A 23,428-nucleotide genomic window follows, 5' to 3' on the forward strand; every position below is an offset into this window, starting at 1 on the left:
AGTAGACGAAGAATAAATATAATAATAATAATAATAATAATAATAATAATTATTATTATTAGGCTTATAAATAAATAAAATCTATTTGTATGATTATGTATTATCTCAAACAAATATATGTCGTTCTTAATATGCATTATAAAAGTTTAATTATACCATTTCATGTGATTCTTTTTATGTGTCTAAAAAAAAAAAAAAAATTAATTTTCTTTTAATTTCAGAATGAAAAATAAGTTTTGGTACTTTGAATTTGGCACATCTGAGACATTCTCTGCAACTTGCAAAAAATTACACGAAGGTATTGAAATTGAAGTAAGTATATGGCAATTTGAATCTTATAAACTGTATATTATATAGTATTCACAACACTAATATTACAGTGACAGTGATTAATAATTGTTTCATGCATGATGGTGACAGGAGCCTCAAATTACTATGTGCTCAAATTACTACTATGTTGGGGGGACCCTGCACTAAGTTTCCACCATCTAACTCTCATTATGTGGCTTCCTCCTGTCTCCTATTCCTGCATCGCATTACATATTTTACACTTTTTAACTTGTGCCTAAGATTTATTAAATACTAGGTGGCCCAACCTCCTCTCTTCTAAATTCAGGACAATTGGAACACTTAGGGGGTATTTAATCTGGGATTTCGACTGTCGGAACACCCCAACTGATAACTGGGCAGGGAATAAGGAAATAAAATACTACATTTAACTTTTCATCAAAAGCATCAGTCGAGACATTGGGCCAGATGCACTAAGCGCCAAAAGTGATAAAACTGAGAATCTTAAACAACCAGCCAATCAGCTCCTAGTTTCCATGTCACAGACTGTGTTTGAAACATGTCAGGTAGGAGCTGATCGGTTGCTTGTTTATAACACTCCATTTGATCACTTTTGAAGCTTAGTGCATCTGGCCTTCAATCTCCCCACCGTTCCATGTAATAAAAAATGTATACCTATATAAAAATAAATGTATGCCTATGATATTCATGTATGTGTGTGTGTGTGTGTGTGTGTGTGTGTGTGTGTCTACATGTGTCCAAAGGCCTGATATAGAGTACAACTCTATATCAGGCCTTTGGACACATGTAGAGACACAAACCTACAAGGAGAATACACTTCCAGCTCCAAATATGTACGCAGGAAATATGCAAATGCCGCTTGCACTGAGATTGCATTGAGACGCTCAGCGGCGACTTTAGAAAGTCCAGCTGTAGCGTACAAAGATGTAGCATTCGTTGCAGTTCAACTTTGATTATTCAAAGGTAGTGTAGCCTGGCCGCAGGAAGTAAGATGCTAGAGCTAATGCAACTGCGTGCGGGCTTCCAAAAAGGTCACAGTGCATCTGCATTTTTAGTCACATGCTCTGCCCGCCGATAATCACTCAACTATAAAAAAAGCCGGGTTTGGGTCCATTTCTGAGTCTGATGTTACAATGATTAATTATCATTAACTTAGCGATACCCAAATCCAGGATTTTACAACGACTGTATCATTCTGTCACCCTATCAACACCCTGTCACTGCTTTACCCGATCTACTAACTGCAAAAGTGCACAGTAATCTCTGTGAGCGTGGTGTTAATGAGAGGCCCTCTCGCTAATTGTGCAAACTATCCAGTCTAACCAGTCACAATGGGGTTCCGATGCCGAGATGAATAATTGCCTCATTGCGCTTCCCGCTGTGCTCAATATTGAGCGAAAATAGTTTGCCGATACATCCTCACCCCTTGTCCTACCCGTCGCCACCTATTTAAATGACTCCAGTCGGTTTGGGGACTCCAGACCTTTATAAACGAACAGCAGGAAAATACCAAAGGTGGCAGATTGCATATTTATTATCTTTTTTGTGTAATACTTAAATATGTATTATGAAGTGACTGACATAAATTAGGCAGATTTCAGAATCCACAGGCCGTGGCTTGTCGAGGACCCCCTGCCGCCTGACATTTCATCCTTGTCAAAGATCAAATTATTTTAATTTAGGCTGTAAATTATAAGGAATGAAGACTTCTTTGTGGGAATTCCCTGTGGTAATCTGACTTTTGTTGTTTCTGCTGCTTGTCAGTGTGCAAAAAATATAATATGCATGCAAATAAGGTTAGAAAATGTGTACTATCTAATTATCCAGCCAGCACATTCCACTTGAAGTCAGTGGGACGCCTGACACACAGTATGTGTTTGATTCATTGAGACCTGCAGGGGTATTTACACAAGATTACTTTTAATTATGAAATTAATATCTCTTTATCTGAAATGTATAGAAGTTAGCACAGGCATGAGGGGAATTTTTATCAAACAATCTCCATTTTACGACATAAGTTAAATAAAAAATAAAAAAAATATCGGCGCTGGTTTAACAGTGAAGTTATTCTTTCGGGGCTTGGTGAACGCAGCCAAATTGCATTTTCAGTAGTGGTCAATGACTGCGGTTTCGAACGCCAACTTGGAAGATGTTTTTAAAGCCAATCTGTAGCCAGGCGGAGACAATATAAATTAGAAGGCAGCCTTATGGTTAATAGGAATTCTATATTACATATTGGTTCTGGCTTCAAAATGGCCGCCTCCACTTAATGACAAAATGCTCTGCTCCTGGACTTCCTTGCCGGTGGCAGTTGCAGAGGTGGGACTGCACCACTGTCAAAAATTCAAATAGGGGAGCCACACCTGCCAGTGAGTCCCGGACTGTGGTGTTTGGGGTGGCAGTTGATGGGGGGGATGCCCTATCTAAATTTTGGACTGTGCTGCAGCCCTACAACTCTGCGACTGCCACTGGCATGGAAGCCCAGGAATAGAGCATCTTGTCCCTCCTGGAATGGGTCCTGTTGGGAGGTATGGCACAGCCTCAATTTGATGGGACTGTCCGGATCCGTTGAGTGGGACAGTATGTCTGCTCCATTATGACCTTACAGGGCTGCCATCAGGGGGGACTGCCAGGACTCCAGTCCCAGGCCCAGACATAAAAGGGGCCCAGGACTGGAGTCTATCAAGTATAACTTGGCATGAACAAAGGGGTATGGGTCATAGGGTCAACAGAACTTGGGTCGACAGACATTAGGTCAATCGCTATAGAGCGACAGTCACTTAAATATGAAATATGTCAACATGATCATTAGATCAACACAAGCATTAAGTTGCCATGGAAAAGGTCAACATGAAAAAAGGTTGACATGAATCATGTTTTTATGGAGTCTATGTTGACTTAAGTCGACATGGACACCTTGTAAGTGTACCACGTCCCCTCCCAATTCTCGGCACACTATTATATTCTCGTTTAAAAAAAAACCAGGACAAGCTCATGTTGACCTTTTTTCATGTCAACATTTACCATGTCGGCCTAATGCTTGCAGACCTAGTGACCGCATCCCAAACAAACTTTCAATTTCTCTTGAAGCAATGAATAGGTAGGGTTCTGTGGTCAGTGCTGCGGACACCGGAGGTCTCATCAGGCACGGGGCCCAGAATTTTTTGTGGCGGCCCTGCAACCTGGTGCAGCACTCAGCGTAGGCATTAACCTCCAGGGGGTTGGAGGCCTAGAGCTAAGCATGAGAAAAACAATTATGCTCAGTTGGAGCAGGAATAAGTGTATACTTAGTTACCCGCAGCTGTGTGGAGGAATGGAAGGCCTCGTAATAGCCTCGTAATAGAGAACTCTAAGGAACTCTAAGCAATAAGAAAGTTAGCAGCACAGCACTGGGAATTATATATTTAAAGTTTGACATGTTGGTGCTTATTTCTTTATAATTATATTACTACGATAAATGATGTTCCATGCAATCAGCTCCCAACTGTCATGTGTTCAGCCCCTAACTGTCATTCGGTCAGCTCCAAACAGCTATGTGTTTGAAAAATGGGAGCTGGTTAACTGGAGAGCCATTTATCATATGCAATGAGTTTTATTATTCAGGGTTTTTATCAATTATTGATAAATGGATCCCTGTATCTGTTAATAGAAAATCAATAAATAGACTTGTGGATGATATATAAAGGCTAACACAATTACTATTCATTTAAAATGAAACAATGTAAAAGTTCAAAAGCTTAGAGGTATTTGTTAGTGAAGGTTTAATAGGCTGCCATGTGTAAGGGGCATTGAAGTGTGGTGCATAATGTATAAGGGGCATTGCGGTGTGTGTGACGTGATATGTAAGGGGCATTATGGTGTGCTGCATATTATGTTAGGGGCCTAATGGTGTGTGACATTATGTGTAAGGGGCATTATGATGTGTAATGTGTAAGGAGCATTAAGATGTAGGACATGATGTGTAAGGGGCATTATGGTGTGGTGCATACTGTGTAAGGGGTATAACGGTGTGTGAGGTGATGTGCAAAGGGTATTTACTGTGTGTGACATTATGTGTAAGGGGCATTATGCTGTATGTAACATGTGTAAGGGGCATTATGGTGAGGCATGATTTTGAAGGGGCATTATGGTGTTATGTTATATAAGGAATATTCTGGTGTGTGACGTGTAAGGGGCATTGTGACATGGGACCTTATTCTAATTGATTTAGTCCTCTGTGGTGTGCATTCGCGCACTGAGGACCGATTCTGTTTGCCAGGTGCACGCACCCTACACAGCGTGCCAGGGGGCTCTGGGAATGCCCAGTGTTTCATGGACGTTCCCATGAGAACTTTGCCATTCTCATGCTAATGAGGCCTTGACACGGGTGCAGGGGGCAGGCAGCTGACATCGCCGACCATCGAACGATTTCTCACCGCTTGCAAATGGATGATTGCATGTATATAAATTATCCATTCACAGGCATGCGGGGGGGTTGCACGTGCGAGGGGGAGCGGCCGGCACTGCGGGCAGCGCCTGATGGACTCGCATGGCTGCGAACTTTGCAGCCTTGCTAGTGAATCAGAATAAGGTCCATGATGTGAAAGTGGTATTACAGTGTGTGTGTGTGATGTGTGAGGGGCATTACTATTTGTGATGTGAAGTGCAAGAGGCATTACAGTGTTTGATGTGTAAGGTGCAATATGGTGTGTGATGTGATGTATTACAGGCATTACTGTCTGTAATGTGTAAGGGGGCACTACGATGTGTGGCGTGATGTGTAAGGAGCATTACGGTGTGTGACGTGATGTGTAAAGGACATTATGGTGTGGTGCATATTATGTAAGGTACAAAAATGACAAATAAAGACATGAATCAGGAACTAATCTAGAGTGATATCGATTGTTTGAACTTGGGGGTCCAAGCCAGTATCTTGCCTAGGGTTCTGGCATCTAAATCTGGCTTTGAATGTGCAGCTGGCTGAGGACCTCAGGCTGTTTGCTGTCTCCACCATGCACGGGGGTAACAGCAGCCCCCCTACTACAATTAAGTAGATTAAATCGTTTAACATTGACTGTAAGTAAATATACCCGTCAGTATCTTTGCTTCTATCTGTATGAAGCAGGATAAAGAACCAATTAGCAATAAATACATAAGCAAGTAATAAATTTCACATTATTCCAAGAACCCCCCCACATATAACCCTATCAGTGGGTATGTCAGACATGTCCAAACTATGGCCCACCAGCTGTTGTGAATCTACACATCCCAGCATGCCTTGCCATAGTTTTAGCATTCCCTAATAGCAATACTGTGGCAAGGCATGATGGGGCTTGTAGTTTCATAACAGCTGGAGGGCCATAGTGTGGATGGGTTACGATGGGTTTTAAAGATATTCGCATGGCTGAGAATGGTTGTGTAGCTGCACACATCCCTTTGTACAGTAAGCACATGGCGGGATTTCACACTAGCGGGGCAGCGTTTTCACTGAATGCTGGCCGTGGGAACCAGGTCTGAATCGGGCCCATTATCAATAAGTTGAATAAATACTGTACATATAATCAAACACATGCAACAATAAAGCAGAAAGGAGTTGGGGGCCAATAGTGTCACCCATCAATAATCTAAACCAGTGAAGGCTAACCTTGACACTCCAGCCATTGATCTACACATCCCAGCATGCCCTGCTACAGTTTTGCTATTTGACCATGCCAAAAACTGATGCAGGGCATGCTGGGACGTGTAGTTCAACAACAGCTGGAGTGTCAAGGTTCGCCATCACTGATCTAAACAATGTTCCAGCCAACAGACAACATCTCTTCATCCCAGGGTTGTTACCTTAGACCTCCATGGGGCTTGAGTATGGAGGGGGCATGGCCAAGTCTGTGAGGCATAGCCAAACCCCCTTTAAAAAAAGGTCACTGTGAAATACTATGTGGGGGACTGAAGGGGAGACATCCTGGCAGTAAAGACTCCGGTGCCGGCATCGGTATAGTGAACGCTGGCATCCCGATATTCCAGTATGCTGAAGGCATCCCCCCATATGACCAGAACTCTGTCCAATGCACATCCTCCTTCTTTAATCAATTACTCTTTAAAGCTTGGAGAGCTCATAACTGTCATTTTTCAAACTCGGCTTGTAGCTTTGCACTTATGAGATGATCACTCGATACTTTGTCTCTCTCCTCGTTATCTTTATCCACGCGTTGATGTATAAGCCCCCAGATACTGAATGTACAGCAGTAGTTTCATGACTTCTGGACCCTACATGTAACTCACACTTCAGCTACTGTCTAAGCGCGTGGAGCTGATGAGAAATAAGCGAAGTGTGTAGTTGTAGCTGACGATATTTGCACAGATGTCGTTAGATCTCCAGCGCCTCTGAAAAGAAGACCTTTTGACACGAAGCAGTTTTTATGGTGGTCGTTAATATTATGTCGGCTCGGGCAGATTTGAGTTGCGCTCAGTGGTCATTTCTTTCAGAACGAAGTTTAGGTTGGAATGTGTCCATGAAATATCTCCAATATTATACAGTATTTGTGTCTAATTCAGAGGTGTTTTAGGAGGTGCTTTCGCCATAAGGGCTGCTCTTTAGTGCAAAACATGCTGGAAGCTTGCCGATCGGTAAGAGCAAATGTTGCCGGATTAACAGTTTGACCTGATGCACTCACAGCTCAGGTTGTGTCAGGGAAATGTTGTTTAAGTAAGGTTAAAAATCCGGTGGCCAATCCAGGGGAGCAAGGCACTTCCATCCTTCAGGTCTGATGTTATCTCAACTGTCAATAAAACACGTGGTATCCGAGTTCCATTGCAACCACCTCCTCCGGTGAACTCAGATACTATTACACTCAGGGGTTAAAGTATGTGGGGGGGGGATGGGCTGGAACTTAGGGCCTTATTCTGGTTGGTGCGGCCGGGCCGTATGCGTACGTTCCGGGGTTTTTCATGATCTGCGCATGCGTACATTCGCTAATGCGCAGGCGCGAACACTCCACAACGCTTACGGACAGGTCTCTCCGTGCGAAAAAACCTGTACGCGAGAGTACGGGCATTGGGGGCGGCATAGGGGCGTGTTGAGGGGAGCGGCCGAAATAATGAGGGAAAATGGGCGTAAACATGGGCGTACACGGGGGTGTGCACCAAAAATGAGCGGTGCTACTACCGCACGATCGACTAAAGCACCGTTCATTTCGGACACAAAACAGGCGGCCGCCAACCGCCACCTCAGACCACCCCTACAGATACCGCATGCCAGCGTGCGCCTGGGTTTGCTAATTTACGCTGATTACTACTCAAACACATACACCTGAATGTAATAACCAATGCTGCAGTCTATTAAGTCCAAACCATGATTTCATTACCTGCAAGCCACACACAGCACTCAAACACATTGGAAGCTTATCTTTCTATACTTCTCTACATTTAAAGGTTTGTTTAATTTAAGCTAAGAATCTTTTTAAGACCTGCTTATATATGCTAAGGTAGGTATTTGTTAAACAGTTATACACATTCACTACGTGCTTTCATAGACTTTACACAGTAGCACACTCAATCTACACAAGTCGACATGTGTCAACGTGTTCACTCTAATACAAACATAGGTTTTGTATTTATGATACAATAACATAAACCACATCTAACACCTACAAAGGATGTTTCAGCAATGTTTTAAGCCCATGCCCACTATTTTGCACATTAATTAATTCAATCAATTAATTAATTTTCATAATTATAGTTGAAAGGCAAGATTTGCAGGTCCATATATGTGAAGGGTATGTCAGCGTACACGGACGTACGCTCACTCTCACGAGCGGTGACATAAGCTGAGTTTTCTATTGAAAACAATAGGGACCCGTCCGTGCAAGCTGGCGTACGCTCAGATAGCCGCAAGAAGTCGGTGGGAAGACGGACGAGAGACGTCCGTAAACGGTGGCGTACGCTCAATTGTACGCCAGTTGTCGGAGTGTAAGGGCTGGCCCGTCCGTGTACGTTGGCGTACGCTCAATTGTACGCCACTCTCCTTTGACGTTGTTTCTGGCCGTACGTATGCGGCTGAGTTGTGGGTGGACTTAACCCCAACGGCCGCGTACGGATAGCGTACGTTAATAGCGAACGTACGCACGTTTGGCCGCTACGATCAGAATAACCTCCTTAGTTCCATCACCTGTAATGGTAGGTGGAACGAGTTCCATCTCTGCCATAGTCCAACAGAAAAGCCCACCGAATCACGTCAGTAAATGATGCAGGTGGCGCCAGTGTCATTGATGAGCTGCAGCCACCTCCCCCTTACTTAAATTCTGGAGGCTCCATGGTTCTCCTCCACATGCGGCCCGCCCCTTCGGTTAATTACACACACTTCACCCCCTCTTCATATGACATAATGTATAAGGGGTACAACAGTGTTGTATAAAGTGAATAAGGCGCACTACTGAGTGATGTAATATGAATCGGGGTGTAATGTGAATAAGATTGTGCTACTGTGTGGCGTAATTTGAATTTGGGATACTATTGTGAAACCATGCCCCTTTATTGTGAGACCCCTGACCCTTTATAAAGTATGTGAGGTAGGACACAAATTTATAGTTTGGAGGGGGTGCCAAAAACCCTAGCCTTGGCTCCATCTAATGGTGATTACACCCCACCGCCACCCCACCACCACCAATCCCCTACAGTGATATAAGGGCCTTTTTAGCAATAAAATTAAGTTTCTACTGTTAAATGCACATTTTTATCGCTGAAACTACATTAATATAAAAGTAAACAATGCTCTTTTGTCAAGAGATCTCTAAAGGCATCCATACTATACAACCCCCTTTACTCCTTATCACCACATACAGGCTTCTCTTGCCTACTTTGAAGTGCTGGGATCTTGCAGGTCCACCAATGAGACACCCCCCCCCACACTCACAGACACACACACACACACACACCATGTGCACGTCACCATGGAAGTGTCATGATCTGTGCCACAGATCTCTATGATCACATAATGCCACACATCTCCCAGTACAAATTAGGCCACACAGTGCGCCCAGTTCACATTATGCCAAACAGAGATATCAGTTCACATTATGCCACACAGAGTTCCCAGTTCACATTACGCCACACAAAGCTCCCAGTTCACATTATGCCACACAGAGCTCCCAGTTCACACTATGCCACACAGAGCTCCCAGTTCACATTATGCCACACAGAGCTCCTAATTCACATTATGACACACAGAGCTCCCAGGTCACATTATGCCACACAGAGCTCCCAGTTCACACTATGCCACACAGAGCTCCCAGTTCATATTATGCCACACAGAGCTCCTAATTCACATTATGACACACAGAGCTCCCAGGTCACATTATGCCACACAGAGCTCCCAGTTCACATTATGCCACACAGAGCTCCTAATTCCCATTATGTCACACAGAGCTCACGGTTAAAATTTGTCCAAAGTTACCCCAGTTCACAATTCTGCCTGTTGCTGCATCAGTTGTTGCAGCCTGCACCCTCCCTTCCCCATTGACCAAACCGTGGGAACGCAACAGGGTTCTTGTTCCAGCACTGTGTGAAATTTGTAAGTCCCTCATAATAGGTGTCCTGAGACAAGTCCCTGAGTTTTCCTTATTATGACTGATCCCTGCTTAATTGCAGGAATATACCAGGACTGTAATGAGGGGGCGGAGAAATGTTATTCCAATTTTGAGACAGAACCCTTTAACATCAGGGGCCCTTTGTCCTCATCAGGGGCCCCATGAATCTGACTTTAGGGAATCTGAGTGGAAACATGGGGGGGGACGTGATGTATGCATGTGTGACCCATACCATATTTATCACTGTTCATCTTCACACCATTACCCATGACAATAAGGAACTGAAAGGCTTTGGTACTTTATGCGCAACACGCCATTAATGTGCATAATCTCTTCAACTCCTCCATATGTTTAATTTATGTGACTGGTCTGGAATAGCAAAGCATGGTGCCTATCATTGCTTTTAACCGTTGTCAACAATACTAATGTATCGGGAGATTGAGGAAGTAACCGTCTTTCCTTGTTGTACAGAACATTGTCGGTCATTTCCTTAAATGCATTTCTAACTATCAGAATTCTTCCTGGCACTTTGATTACTATGTTCTCCAGGCTATATATAACCAGGTGTGTGGCTGCTCATTATATATCCAGTTTGCTGATGGTATTTAAAGGACCTACTGCTACAAAGCTGACATTTCACATAAGAATCAGAGGTAAAATATCTAGTCCAGTGTTACCCTCATATTACACTGCAGCTCTGTTAAAAAGTAACGTATTACCCCCATAACACATAGCTGAGCCTGTTTCCAAATGTCTATCATCCCTATAGGGTCTCGTACACAGTGGCAATATATATATATATATATATATATATATATATATATATATATATATATATATATATATATATATATATATATATATATATATATATGAAAGATATAGGGGCGCACTTGAATGTGTTTCACCAGAAATTACATATGTAAAAAGTAGAATATATTATTCCGAACAATAATACAACATAAAATACATTTATTCTGAACAGTAGTTAAGAGCTTTCCAATTAGTGATTTCACAAAGGAGTTTTGATACCCGATTCGACCATAGGTATGTATTGGTCTGAGATAACCTACGCGTTTCGTCCCATGGGGACTTCTTCAGGGGTAACAAAGGATCAATTGGTAACAGCTTTCAGATGGAAATAGACAAAGTATAAAATACTCTAAGGTATATCGTTAGGAAGGGTATCGAAGCTTCATTTCATATACCAAAGTATGGCTTCAGTCACGGTTGGAAATAATGAACATGATTAGAAAGCTATCCAATTGATGTCTTCACAAATTCAGTAGAATATTCAGTAGCTGGGATGTGAAGGTGTCCACAGTCAGAATACAGAGTAACTTCACATAGCTAAAATATGCATGCTATGCAGGAGCAATGCAAAGGCCCCCATACACTAGGGCGACTTGTCCTTAGGACAAGTCGCCCACGACTTCCCCCTGAGCTTCCCCGGCTGCTTGATTAGATTGGCACTTGATGTGCCATTTTTTACATGTGATAAATCGTCTCGATTTATCACATGTAAAAAACCCGGGGAGCGGGGGGGGGGGGGGGGGGGCTACAGAGAAGAGCTGCTGGTGGGAGCAGGGGGGGCTGGGGACGCTGCGGGGGACACAGGCGGCATAGAGCCGGGCAGAGGGAGCCAGGAGCTGTCAGTGCTAGAAAAAAAAGCCTATACAATGAATGAGAGAGCGCTCAGCCAATCACAGGCCGCCCATTCATTGTATGGGCTTTTTTTTTTATTCAGTACTGACAGCTCCCGGCTCCCCCTGCCCGGCTCTATGGCTATGCCGCCTGTGTTTCCCTGCAGCGTCCCCAGCCCCCCCCACCGCCGCGCCGCCCCACTAGGTCCCAAGTCGGGTGGTCGGACGTGCAGCATCTCATCTTCAATAGAACTCCCAAATTTAAAGATACAAAAAGGAAAAGAAAACCAATCGTACTGGAGGGTACTGATGTGAATGGGGAAAGGCCCCTCAATTTATAGTATATACTAGATATGATATTATCTGGAGGGCGTGCCGCCACTGGACACTGGACATATAGCAAGAAGAACACAGAAAGAATGTCCCAGTGTGGCGCACCAAAAGGAATGAAACAATAAAATATAACTTTTATTTGGATAATTATATTTAAAAAAGCTAAATAAAAGACACAAAACATTTACATGAAGACACGGACATGTGATTAAAACAGGATATTACTATCCCTACAACGTGGGGGCCCAATGTCATGTGTACCTTTAATACATTTTGTTATGATGCAGAATACAGTATATACAAAGGTGGATACAGGCTAGAATCTCCAAATGGACCGGCAATGAGGTACAGGCTGTGATACGTCCGTGATGGAGAACTACGGATGGGTGCAGGGCACAGGGCAGAGTCAGGCCAGCGTTCACCTGCCTGATTCGCTGGAGAAATCACAACAAGCGGTGAAGTACTACCGCCTGTTGGCCTGTTTCAGCGGTGTGTCTGATGCAAGTGTCTAAAGACACACCGGAGCAGGATTATTGCGTCCGAAGAGATGCACAATGCGGGCATCTCAGTCCTTGTATATAAAAATGGAAACTTGCACCTCAGGAGATGGGCTTATACTAGCGTTACAGATATCAAACCACAGAACAGTCTTTCATGCGCTGTTTTGAAATTTGGGGCCTAATTCAACATCACTCGGAACAGGGCTAATTCATCCCCATTACAGGCCGTTCATTGTGGGGAGGGGGGTCCTGGGGCAGACGGGGGCCGTGGCGGCGCTGGACCATGAGAACACCTAGCATTTTTTGGCTGTCCCCACGAAAACGCTGGGAGTTCCCATGGGAACACTGACGGGCCGATGCCTGCCAGGGGCGCCCCATCTTCGTTCTAGCACTCGTAAATAAAAGTCAGTTGAGACTGAGTTTTTTATTTGCGAAGGTCGCCGACCATTGAATAATTTCTACTACTAACGGAGGCATGCAAGGGGATTCAGCAGTGGGTATTCAACCAGGCAGTGGGTGACGTCTCAGGCGCCCGGTAAGCAGCAATGTTCCCTGCTTACCGAGCCAACCTAAATTAAGGCCTTGATGGTGATAACTGTACAGTCGATTGCTACTTTCTTTTCACACAGCACCGGCGGTTGAATTTTATTGTTCTATGTTATTTATACTAGCATTAATATAATGGGGCAGCCGCGGCTATGGCGAAAGACTCTAAGGCGCTGACTAAGCCCCTGTAATTGCCTCTCTTTAGCAGCATTGACTCCATTTTATATAATCAATGCTATTTATCACAATGTAGTGACATTAAAAAGACTGTAAGAGATAACGGGTTTTGTTCCTTGCAGTGTGACGGCATTCAGATGGACCTGGGGAATATCTCTCTTGAAGGGATCGCTGTTCTCAATATCCCCAGCATGCATGGTGGATCAAATCTCTGGGGGGAGACCAAAAAGAGGAGGAGCAATCGGAGAACGGAGAAGAAGACCACAGACAAGCGCAGCACAGTCACTGACGTCAAGGAGCTGAAATTCGCAGCGCAAGGTGCAGTCCTGACTATCTTATATCACATGTAACAATGCCACGAATGTCACGTAATAATGCTCTGATTACCAGCACTACATCCACTAGTAATAATCATTATTATACAGGTATGGAATCGATTGCCCATAATGCATTATGCTATAATGTTTTTATTAATAAGGGCTTTTAATCGTTTGGATCACAATGCACTAAATTCTATTCCAAAAATACCCATATTGCCTCCTTATTAAACTGTTTAGCAGTGCTCCTCACAGTGACTGTAGCAGAAGACATGCAGGGCTGAGAATATGCATGTACGGTATGTAGAATACACAAATACTGGGGCTGATTCTGGGACATTCGGGTCTGAATTCGTCCCCTTCCCCAATGTTCGGGATATGCACACGTGCGAATATGCGCATGCGCAAACACTGCGGGGGAACGACTTAGGCAAGTTTCACACTTGTCAATCCATACCTTCAGTAAGGGGAGGAAAGAGAGGGGTAGCAGGGGAACGTCCATGTTTTATAGGCATCCTTATAAAAATGCAGGGATTTCACTTGCATACATGCAGGCATGGCGATGCCTGCTTGGGGCGGGCGGGTTACGTCACATGACATCAGCGCGCCCCAAATTCGGAGATCCATGGTCATCTGAAAACAAAATAGCAAACAACTGTGCAGGTGGAGCAGATGTATTGCGCAGAGAGTGGTAGATCTGGGTGGGGTGTGTTACAACTGAAATCTAAATTGCAGTGTAACAATAAAGTTACTGTATTTAACATCTATGGGCTACATGCAAAAGCAGCCAGTATTTACCCTGCATAGAAAAAAAGTAACCCACCCAAATCTAACTCTCTCTGCACATGGCGCATCTGTCCTGCCTGCAGCGCAGCATGGTTTTGCCCAGTTGAATCAGTCCCTAAATCCACATGCTTGTGTGGTCGCCTCTTTCACTTTCATTGCTTACTTACCAATCGGGTTGTATGTTGAGTAGTTTTCCAAACCACAAAGTAAAATGGTTCTTTTCATGCAGTTTTATAGAAGTATTATAAATGATGAGAATTATTATGCCATTGGTGAATAATGTGCGGCTTAACTAGCAAATTGATGTGACATTTCCATGTCTGGCTGCTAGAGGGCGCCACTCACTTTTAAACTTACCCTTTAATAAGATGGACAAACAACCACAGACGATCTATCTTGGTTCTGCTTCCTGATTGGACTGAGGCATGCACAGGATGAACAATATAGAGCATTTACACTAAACGATATTGTTAATGATGTCATTCAGTGACATCACCCGACCTCCGCTGAAAATGCAGTCAAAATATGCAGTTAGTTAGGACTGCATGTTCATATGACCGGAGGATGGGGGGGGGGGGGGGTCGTTAACTACCTGCTGCAACATTTGGTTGCAAAAGCCAAATCTTTATCAAATAGAAAAACATGTTGCATTGCAGGTGGGGCAGATGTAACATGTGTGGAGAGAATTGTAGTTATATAAATGGCAGTGTAAAAATAAAGCAGCCAGTATTTACCCTGCAGAGAAACAAAATAACTCACCCAAACCTAACTTTCTCTGCACACGTTCCATCTGCCCCCCCTGCAGTGCAGCATGGTTTTGTCCATTAGAGAAAGATTTTGCGATCAACTAAAAAATCAGGCCCATTGTGGGTACACAGTAGACGATATGCACGATAATATTGGTAACGATATCATGTATCATGCATATAATTTAAAAAGATCTTGTTTTGTTTTTTTTGCGATCAGATCCACCCAGTGAGAAATGAAAAACAATATATATATATATATATATATATATATATATATATATATATATATATATATATATATATATATATATATATATATACACACGCATGAAACTTCTCTGTGTACTCCCTGACTTCTTTTGATACGTATTATTATTAACAATGGGAGGTTTGGTTTTTGTTCTTCTGTTTTTCCCCCCTTTAAATCCTGTTATTGTGCTCTTCAGTGAGGTCCAAGGGTCAACAGAGAATTATCTGTTCATTGTTCTGCAGGGAAAAAAAATACCGCCTGATTAGAGGTTGTAAGATCCTATCCTATGCACAACAACACTCAGAGATTGGGAAATGTTAACATTGCATCCATTAACATGGGGAGTAAAATGTAACATCTGATTGCCTCTTGGAAAGAGAGAACAGTCAGATTCTGCCAAACATTTCTATTTCAGTCTGGTTTCTCCGCTGCCTCTCCAAAACAGCCAAGGTTATTGTGAAACAATTTTAATGGTATAATATTCTTCATCTATTGAACACGCTGATGGCGAATGTATATTCTCATCTTTAACCCGTGTAGTTATTCTAAATAGAATATAAATGTTTGATTGATTGTATCACTTATTTCCATTCATGCTGAATGAGAACATCGTGTATGAATGATATAAAAATTAGCACGTTGCCAATGCACTAGAGAACAATATAGGAAATGCTAATAGAGAACCTTTTCAAATGATATCATTTAAAGAAAAATATGGTTCACTTCTATGTGCACCAACGACTAAGAGCAGAGGCTAGAACTGGTGTTACAGCAAATGTGGCTTCATGAAGAGAGATTTGTCTCTGGTTTCTATTCAATCCACAAGAAACATGTTCAGAATGGTATGACCATTAACACATTGCCAGTGTACCAGAAAACAATATAGGAAATGTTAATAGGGAACCTTTATAATGATACAACACAAAGTACAGTATGTTTATACAGTATGTGCACCAACGGCAAACAGCAGAGGCTGTAACTGGTGGTACATCAAGTTTAGCTTTGAAAGAGTTCTAGATAATATGAAACTCATCTGCTTTCATGTACTTTTGTCCATAGAGTAGACTTATTAGGTTACTTATATACAGAACACCTATTATTGAATGCCTTACAGGACATATTTAATCATTAACATCAGTTGCTGCCCAGTGCCCTTATTTTCCATAGTGTTCATTCTAGCACCCACTGTCTTTGAAAACCCATGTAGTTCCTCTTCCCTGCCTGGGGTGTCGCTGTCTGCTGTGGTGATTCTAGCACAGGTCTGGTTTGCATGTCAGTGCTGATATACAGACCACACTGTGCTTGAAGCACAACAGCAGACAGCGACACCCCAGGCAAGGAAGATGAACTGCATGGGTTTTCAAAGATAGAGGGTGCTAGAATGAACACTACCCCATCACATGGTCACACAAATACTAAGGGGAGTGAATTTTATGGGGTATATTCAATTGATGTCAAAACTGTCATCTTGCCGTAAAGATGGCAGTTTTTGACAATAATAGGTCGGAAGGGGTTCCAACCTATTCCGTTTTTTTCCGGCAGATCGGAATGTTTCGACCTACTGAATACCAGGTGGATTGGCAGAATAGCCAGCACCCAAGGGCGTAACTACCATAGGTGCAGGGGGTGCAGCTGCTATGGGGCCCAGAGCTGAGAGGGGCCCACTTTGCCTGCCAAAGTATCATGTGCTATAAACATTTTTCAGCATAAGTTGATCAATAGGGGCCCTTACAAACTTTTGCTATGGGGCCCACAAGTACATAGTTACGCCACTGCCAGCACCGATCGCTCAGCACACCTGGCTGAGCACATTGCTTTGCAGCTAAATCTCCCCATGTGTAGGCCCCTTTCGGATTCAATGGATTTGATGTTGTGTACCATACATCGTCATGGTTTAAAGGACAACAAGAGCTCAGTGTATTTTGCATGGAAATGATTGCTACAGTATGCGCAAAGGAGATTAAACTGGTTTTCGGGGTTGCATATTGAGGAAATGACTTTAACCCTTTGCGTGCCACAATTTTTCTTCTCTCATAGTACGCCTCCCAGAAGTTAGCCAGAAGCATATATAAATATACATAATATTTTTATAATGATTATAAATCGCAATTTTGCTCCCTGCAATAAGATGCAGCTGAAGGGAGTGAGCGGGAGAGTGAGGGGAACAGTAGGACAGACAGGCGGGCGGGGCAGTTTAGAGTAGGGGCGGGGTGGAACAGATGTACAATATACTACAACTAATAGTTAAAAAAACACAAGAAAAAAAGATTGAAAAGTCCTTTTAAATCTTTTTGCGCCATGATTCTGTTCCAAGTTCCCCCCATGCTGCAATTGTATTGTACACTTCAGTACAAAATGCCAAGATGACACCATGTCCCGGAGCAGAGAACGATAACGTAGGGGGAGCGGGGCATCTTGTTAGCCTGCAGAATCAATGTTGAAGACAATAAAAGTTGGCCTTGTTTAATTACTAATAAATTCCATAGACACTGCAAGCATTTGGGATACAAAAACTATATTTTTTTATGCCAGAATAAAGGGCCATTGTATAATAAAGCTTTAGGCTTTGGTGAAATTACATTACAAGTAGACATACAGTATCATATATACCCAATTATTCCATGACTAGATAGTTTTAGGATCAAGAAAAATTCCTATTAGAATATTATTATTTCCATTAGAGAAGAACAATTGTTATGTTTGGTGTGTCTGCTTGTGTTTGTGAATGTGTGGCATTGTACCACCCCCATGTTTTCTGGTGGTATGGTCCAACTGGTGAATGGCTAAGTCTATGTAACCATAAATACAATAATCGTTTTTTTATTTAGATCATCAAATTAGTGTTTTAGGTTGTTAAATGACCAGATTTAACACCACTCTAGTCCCTAATAAGAGATAGTGCAATCCGAAACTTTAACAAGGAAGAACATTATTGATATACAGTGGTGTGGAATAATTGAGCTGTAGGAACAAAATCATTTTTGTTATATTTTTGTTTGTTTGTTTTTTGTGCCTTTGTTTGTGTAGAACTGTAACTTTTTACAGTTCCGATGGAAAAGACCAGGCTGATTGGGAGTTTCCTCGTCAACTATAGAATTGCCACATGAATACATTAAATTCTGTAGAAGAACAAACAAACAAAAAAATAATATACCGTGTGTTTATAAAACCATGCATTTGGAGGACAGGAAATGTGTGTCTTAGCTTCTTGATAAAAAATGCAGTGAAATTCTTCTTTTCAGCATGGGGCAGCTGAAAGCACATTATTAATCAACCAGAGCAGCTGTGAAGAGCTCTCAGGTTGGAGTGTCCGTATGGGAAGGGGAGGAGGAGTCTAAGGCATAAAGGGCTGTCTGGGGAAAGGGGACTTCTGATGATGAAGAAGCTGACTGATGACTAGGGTGCATCCTTCGTGGTGGTCTTGGTCAGATGTTACATAAAGGTAAATGTTTCAGTTTAGTGTAGAACTCTTTTTTAAAATATATAAACTGAACTGTGTATTCTATTATTTTTTTATATTTTTTTGTGTGATAGTGTGTTCTTGTGATAGCATACAGGACTGAATTTCCAAGTTTTTCCAAGTGTGTAGTGAAAAACTACAGAATATTTTTTTTTTCAAGCTTCTCCTTTCTGTAACTTGTACACAGTTAGTGCAAGATCATTAATTTACCTAGATCACTAATTAGCTAGCTCATCCCGGTAACATCATACCTAATGTGTGCATTTTTTTTTATTTCAATTTAAATGAGTGATTTAGCTGTAAATGCTATTAGAACTTTTTTCATTTTCTATGTAATTTTCTTTACTTTTCTTTACCGCAATTTATTTGTTTCCTTTACATTCATTTGGGGAGATCTTGGCTGGTTTGATATCTCTCTCCATTTGCCATACATATATACATACATAAATATATCGATGTAAGGTGTGGAGGCACTCAGGAGATTCCCATAGTACTGCACGGCGGCAGTCAAACACAGTAAAAAACTGGAGACAACACGGTCTATGTGCCAACGTTTCGGGCACAGAACCCTTTATCAAGACATGTCTTGATAAAGGGTTCTGTGCCCGAAACGTTGGCACATAGACCGTGTTGTCTCCAGTTTTTTACTGTGTTTGACTGCCGCCGTGCAGTACTATGGGAATCTCCTGAGTGCCTCCACACCTTACATCGATACTTATCCCCTTGTGGGACGGAAAGGCACCTGAGTAACTGTTGTGTCTGCGAGTGCCGGGAACTTCCTTATCTCATACATAAATATACATATGCAGATCTGATGATCATGTTAAACCACTTAGGCCCTCATTCTGGTTGACTTAGTAAGCTGCAAAGCTTGTAGCTTACCGAGTCCAAGAGTGACTGCACCGCCGAATCGCCTCCTCCCCTCCCCACTGCCATATCCCCTAGCAACCATGCAAGGGAATGTGTCATGAAGACACATCCCCTCACATATCCCACTACTGGAGAAATCATTCGATGGTCGGCGACCATCGATTGATTTCTCCAGGGCTCGCAAATATAAGTCAGTGGAGACTTGCAGGCTTCCAGCCGAAGTGAGGGCGGGAGGCTGACGTCATGTGACATCATTTGCCCGCCCCTGGCACCCCACGTCACGCCTTCATTTGCATGGAAATGACCAGCGTTTGCATGGGAATGCCCATGAAACGCTGGGTGCAGTGGCGTAACCAGTGGCGTAACTACTGTAAGGCAGCCCCAGCAGCCGCTTGGGGGAGCAAGCAGCAGCAGGGTCTGTGTGGGCGCCGGCACTCGCTTGACGCACTGACATGCTGCTGCCTGCCGCTGCCCACTGACTGAGCACTGGAGGCGAGTCAGCCACAGCGGAGGTGGGGCCATGGCAGAGATGTCAAATTCCCCCATTGATTCAATTGACGTACACAGAGCCGGCTATTGGCTACTGTGTATAGGATGGGCGGGCGGATGGGCGTGCTAGGGCAGCCTGGTCTCTCTTCCTCTCTCCTGCTTCAGCTTCTCCGTTATGCATGTGACGCCATCACGTCACACACTGGAGAAAAATGCTGGAAGGGGGGGGGGGCGCCACAAACTTTTTGGCAGGGGGGAGCAAAATTTATAGTTACGCCACTGGGCGTAACTATAATAAGCCCCCCCCTCGGGAAATTACAGAAGCGCCCCCCAACCCTGCCTTACCCCTCCAATGTGATGCCGCAGCCATTACTTCCAAATCTCCTTGTCTGCAGTCCGGGTCCCGGCGCTCCTCCTGGCGGCTGCTTGAAAATGACCATAACAAAATGGTTGCCCCCTAACAGCAGACCGTTTTTGAGGAAGTGTCTGTTGTAAGGGGGCAGACATTTTGTTATGGTTATTTTCAAGCAGCGCCGGGACCCGGACTGCAGACAAGGAGATTTGCAGGTCCCATTTGAGGGGGGTAAGGTAGGCTGCTGCTCCTGAGAAGTGCAGCGTAACAATAGCCCCGCAGACCCCCGGCGCCCACCCTTACTCAATGCCTCCCCACGACCGTGGGACCTGCGGGGCTATTTTTACGCCACTGGCTGGGTGTTCCCAGGTCCCCCCCGCAGCCAACGCCCCGTCCACCCCCCCTCCATGCGAGCGCCACGCTGCCAGTACCAGTCGGCAAGGTCGCCCGCACAGAAGCCCTGCACCTGAGCATAACTGATTATGCGCATGCACAGGGCACAAACATTGGTCCCCCATGCAACTGAATTAATCAAAATCAGGCCCTTAGTGCACACAGTAGACTTGGTAGAATAATGTACTGCCACTGGGCATTTGCAGCAGCTCCATTCCCTCCTGTCCACTGCACAACGCTGTAACAAGTCCTCCCAGTGCCTTGTGCTGTCTCCACCATTGTGATGTCACACACGGAAGGCGGGGCTGCGACACCTGAAAGCTACCACGGCCTCCAGGCCACTGTTGGAAAACTGCTGCCGCTCTACTGGCTGCAGGGTGCCATTCCATCAACCCTGCAAGTTAAAAGTGTGAGCAATGGGGTGGGTGACACAGAGCCTCTGTGCTCGGTGCAGTGCACCGCTCGCCCACACTTCATTACGGTACTGATACTGAATGTAGCGGCGCCGGGGAAGGTGGTTTACCAGGCAACTGAAAACCCCCACTCCTTGCATATACCTATAATCCCCATGTTTGGTTCATAATTGTGACCACATATGAGCACAAACAGTGATCAACAACTCAATGAGGAAAAATATACAAAGCATAAAACAAGATAAATGGCAAATGACAACTTCTCTGAATGCACCTATTGTGTTAGGAGAAAAATATATATTTCCATTTTATCAGAAAACAGGAAAATCTCTGGCACCGACTGTTTGTGGAAAATTGTTCTAGTTTTGAAATCTTGTCATTAATTTAAACGCTGTTGTCACCTCTGTAACAACAATTGAGGTGGTTACCTTAAAAGACTAAAATAGCATTACCCCCTCAAATCTCATGTTCTCTCCTGAATTTGTTTTGGCATATAAAGACACTAATGCACCTGCGGATCAAATGTTCCCATCAATAGATGACATCTGGAATGAAGACAAAAGCATTGCGTGTCATTAGACGTACTGTAGTACAGGGCATAACCGGGGCTGACAGCTGCCTTGTGGAGCTGGCGTCGCAGTGTGAAGTCATAGATTTCTGAAGCAGCTTTAAAATAAGTTATTAATTGTGTGTGCACACACTCTAATCTGACGCTTGCACTACCAGCAGCATCAACAATGCCCCTGGGCCTTCCTCCCGTAGGTGGGAGTGAGAACCGGGCACAGCCGCCTCGAGCACCTCACCCTGCCTTTTGGCCCCTGGTGCTCAGTGACCGCCATGGCTAACCCTGCACTGTCTGCAGGAATGAATGCAAGGTGACACATAAAGCTATGTGAGGAGGGCGGTAACCATGGTGACTGGCAGAAATAGCAATAAAGGAAATGGAGGTCACTTCTTTCATGTGCTCTATACCTTCATTGGTCATTGTATCAGTCGCCGACCTTCTTACTGAGGGCCTGAAGCAAATTGGAAGTAAATTGGGATTGTGTTTTAGTTTTTACCAAACTGTGCAAGAAAAAAGTGTTCATTGTTTTCGCACGTTTGCAGCAACTTATGTATCTTGAGGTGCAACTGAGTATTAGTATTGTCAGTGGTGCAAGTAAGGTGGTACACAACTATACGGAACACCAATGACTAATTAGCTGCTGACATGCCCTACCACCTACTAGGGTGGCGGCTGGGCTTACTGCTTGATGGCAATACAGAACATGACCATCTGTTTCAAGGGGCAGCCCAGTAGCTCCTAAATTTGTGGCCCCCAACCGTGACACACGGCATAATGCTAAAAATCTCAACCTACTTGCACCAATGTTCATCGGTGCACACTTTCACCTCACTATACTAGACACAAAAGCTAGGGAAACAGAGGTAGTAAGTACTTGCCGAAGACTCCAAGGCCAGGATGTATCAAATCAAAAATGCAATAAAACGCCCCAAAAACTGGGTTTTTACCACATTTTCGAAGTTGACCGATGTTCTTTTGTCACAGAGGATAACGCTACATTTTTCTGTTGTTACCCTATAGAAGCCTATGGGCTTCTTTTCGCATGCTCCGGCACCCTGCACCAGACCCTGCAGCCCCTCACCTGCTGTGCTGCCCAGACACAGTGACCTCCTGCCTAGCCACAATACTTTCCATTCCGGTTGCCGGGAGGAGTAGCCTAAGAGTCCCTGCAGCAGCCTGCAGCAAGAGGCTACCAGGTGTAGGAGGTGAGAGGGACCCACGGTCACCCTCTGACGTGGTGACGGCAGCTTTGCAAAGGGCAGCTGTTTTCGCAAGAGCTCTCTTTTGAATACTAATCACTTTAGTTAGTATCAATATGATGTGTGGTGGGATTTATGGCAATTACTTAGCACATCCCATCCCAAGTTTTTGGGTAGTTCCCTAAACCCCTAAATCTCCTACATCCCACCAACTACCCAGTGAAGCGAACAGGATGGGGAGATTGTGGTTCCAAAGATATGGGTTGGGGCTAAAATTATGCAAATTGCATTGTTTTGGAGCTGACCCCTCCCAAACGGACTCACATTGTGCAGACTTTTTCTGTGACTAGGGCGGCAGCAAATGACTCAGAGATCCCAGCTATATCCGCAAAGTGCTCAGCTAAGGAGGAGAAATAATAGTCCGTCAGTAACTGCCTAGCCATGAATAGCCTCTTTAGTGTATATTTTTGGGTTTGACTCTTTTTTTCTGTTGACCTAATGAACCATGCCCTTATGG

At 43.8% G+C, this 23,428-nt stretch overlaps 1 protein-coding gene across 5 annotated transcripts in view; it reads left to right on the forward strand.

The window, feature by feature from the left end:
* The window catches only part of DGKB (diacylglycerol kinase beta), a 438,667-nt gene that overhangs the window by 318,611 nt on the left and 96,628 nt on the right, over positions 1 to 23,428 (forward strand). For all 5 annotated transcript variants that reach the window (XM_083186797.1, XM_083186798.1, XM_083186799.1 and 2 more), the window contains exons 21-22: positions 222 to 312; positions 13,191 to 13,386. In XM_083186797.1, coding sequence (XP_083042923.1) covers positions 222 to 312; positions 13,191 to 13,386 — 287 coding nt within the window. The remainder of the gene's footprint in view (positions 1 to 221; positions 313 to 13,190; positions 13,387 to 23,428) is intronic.

Source organism: Crinia signifera, chromosome 5 (genome assembly GCF_055691185.1).
Source record: "Crinia signifera chromosome 5, ASM5569118v1, whole genome shotgun sequence".
Lineage (NCBI taxonomy): Eukaryota > Metazoa > Chordata > Amphibia > Anura > Myobatrachidae > Crinia > Crinia signifera.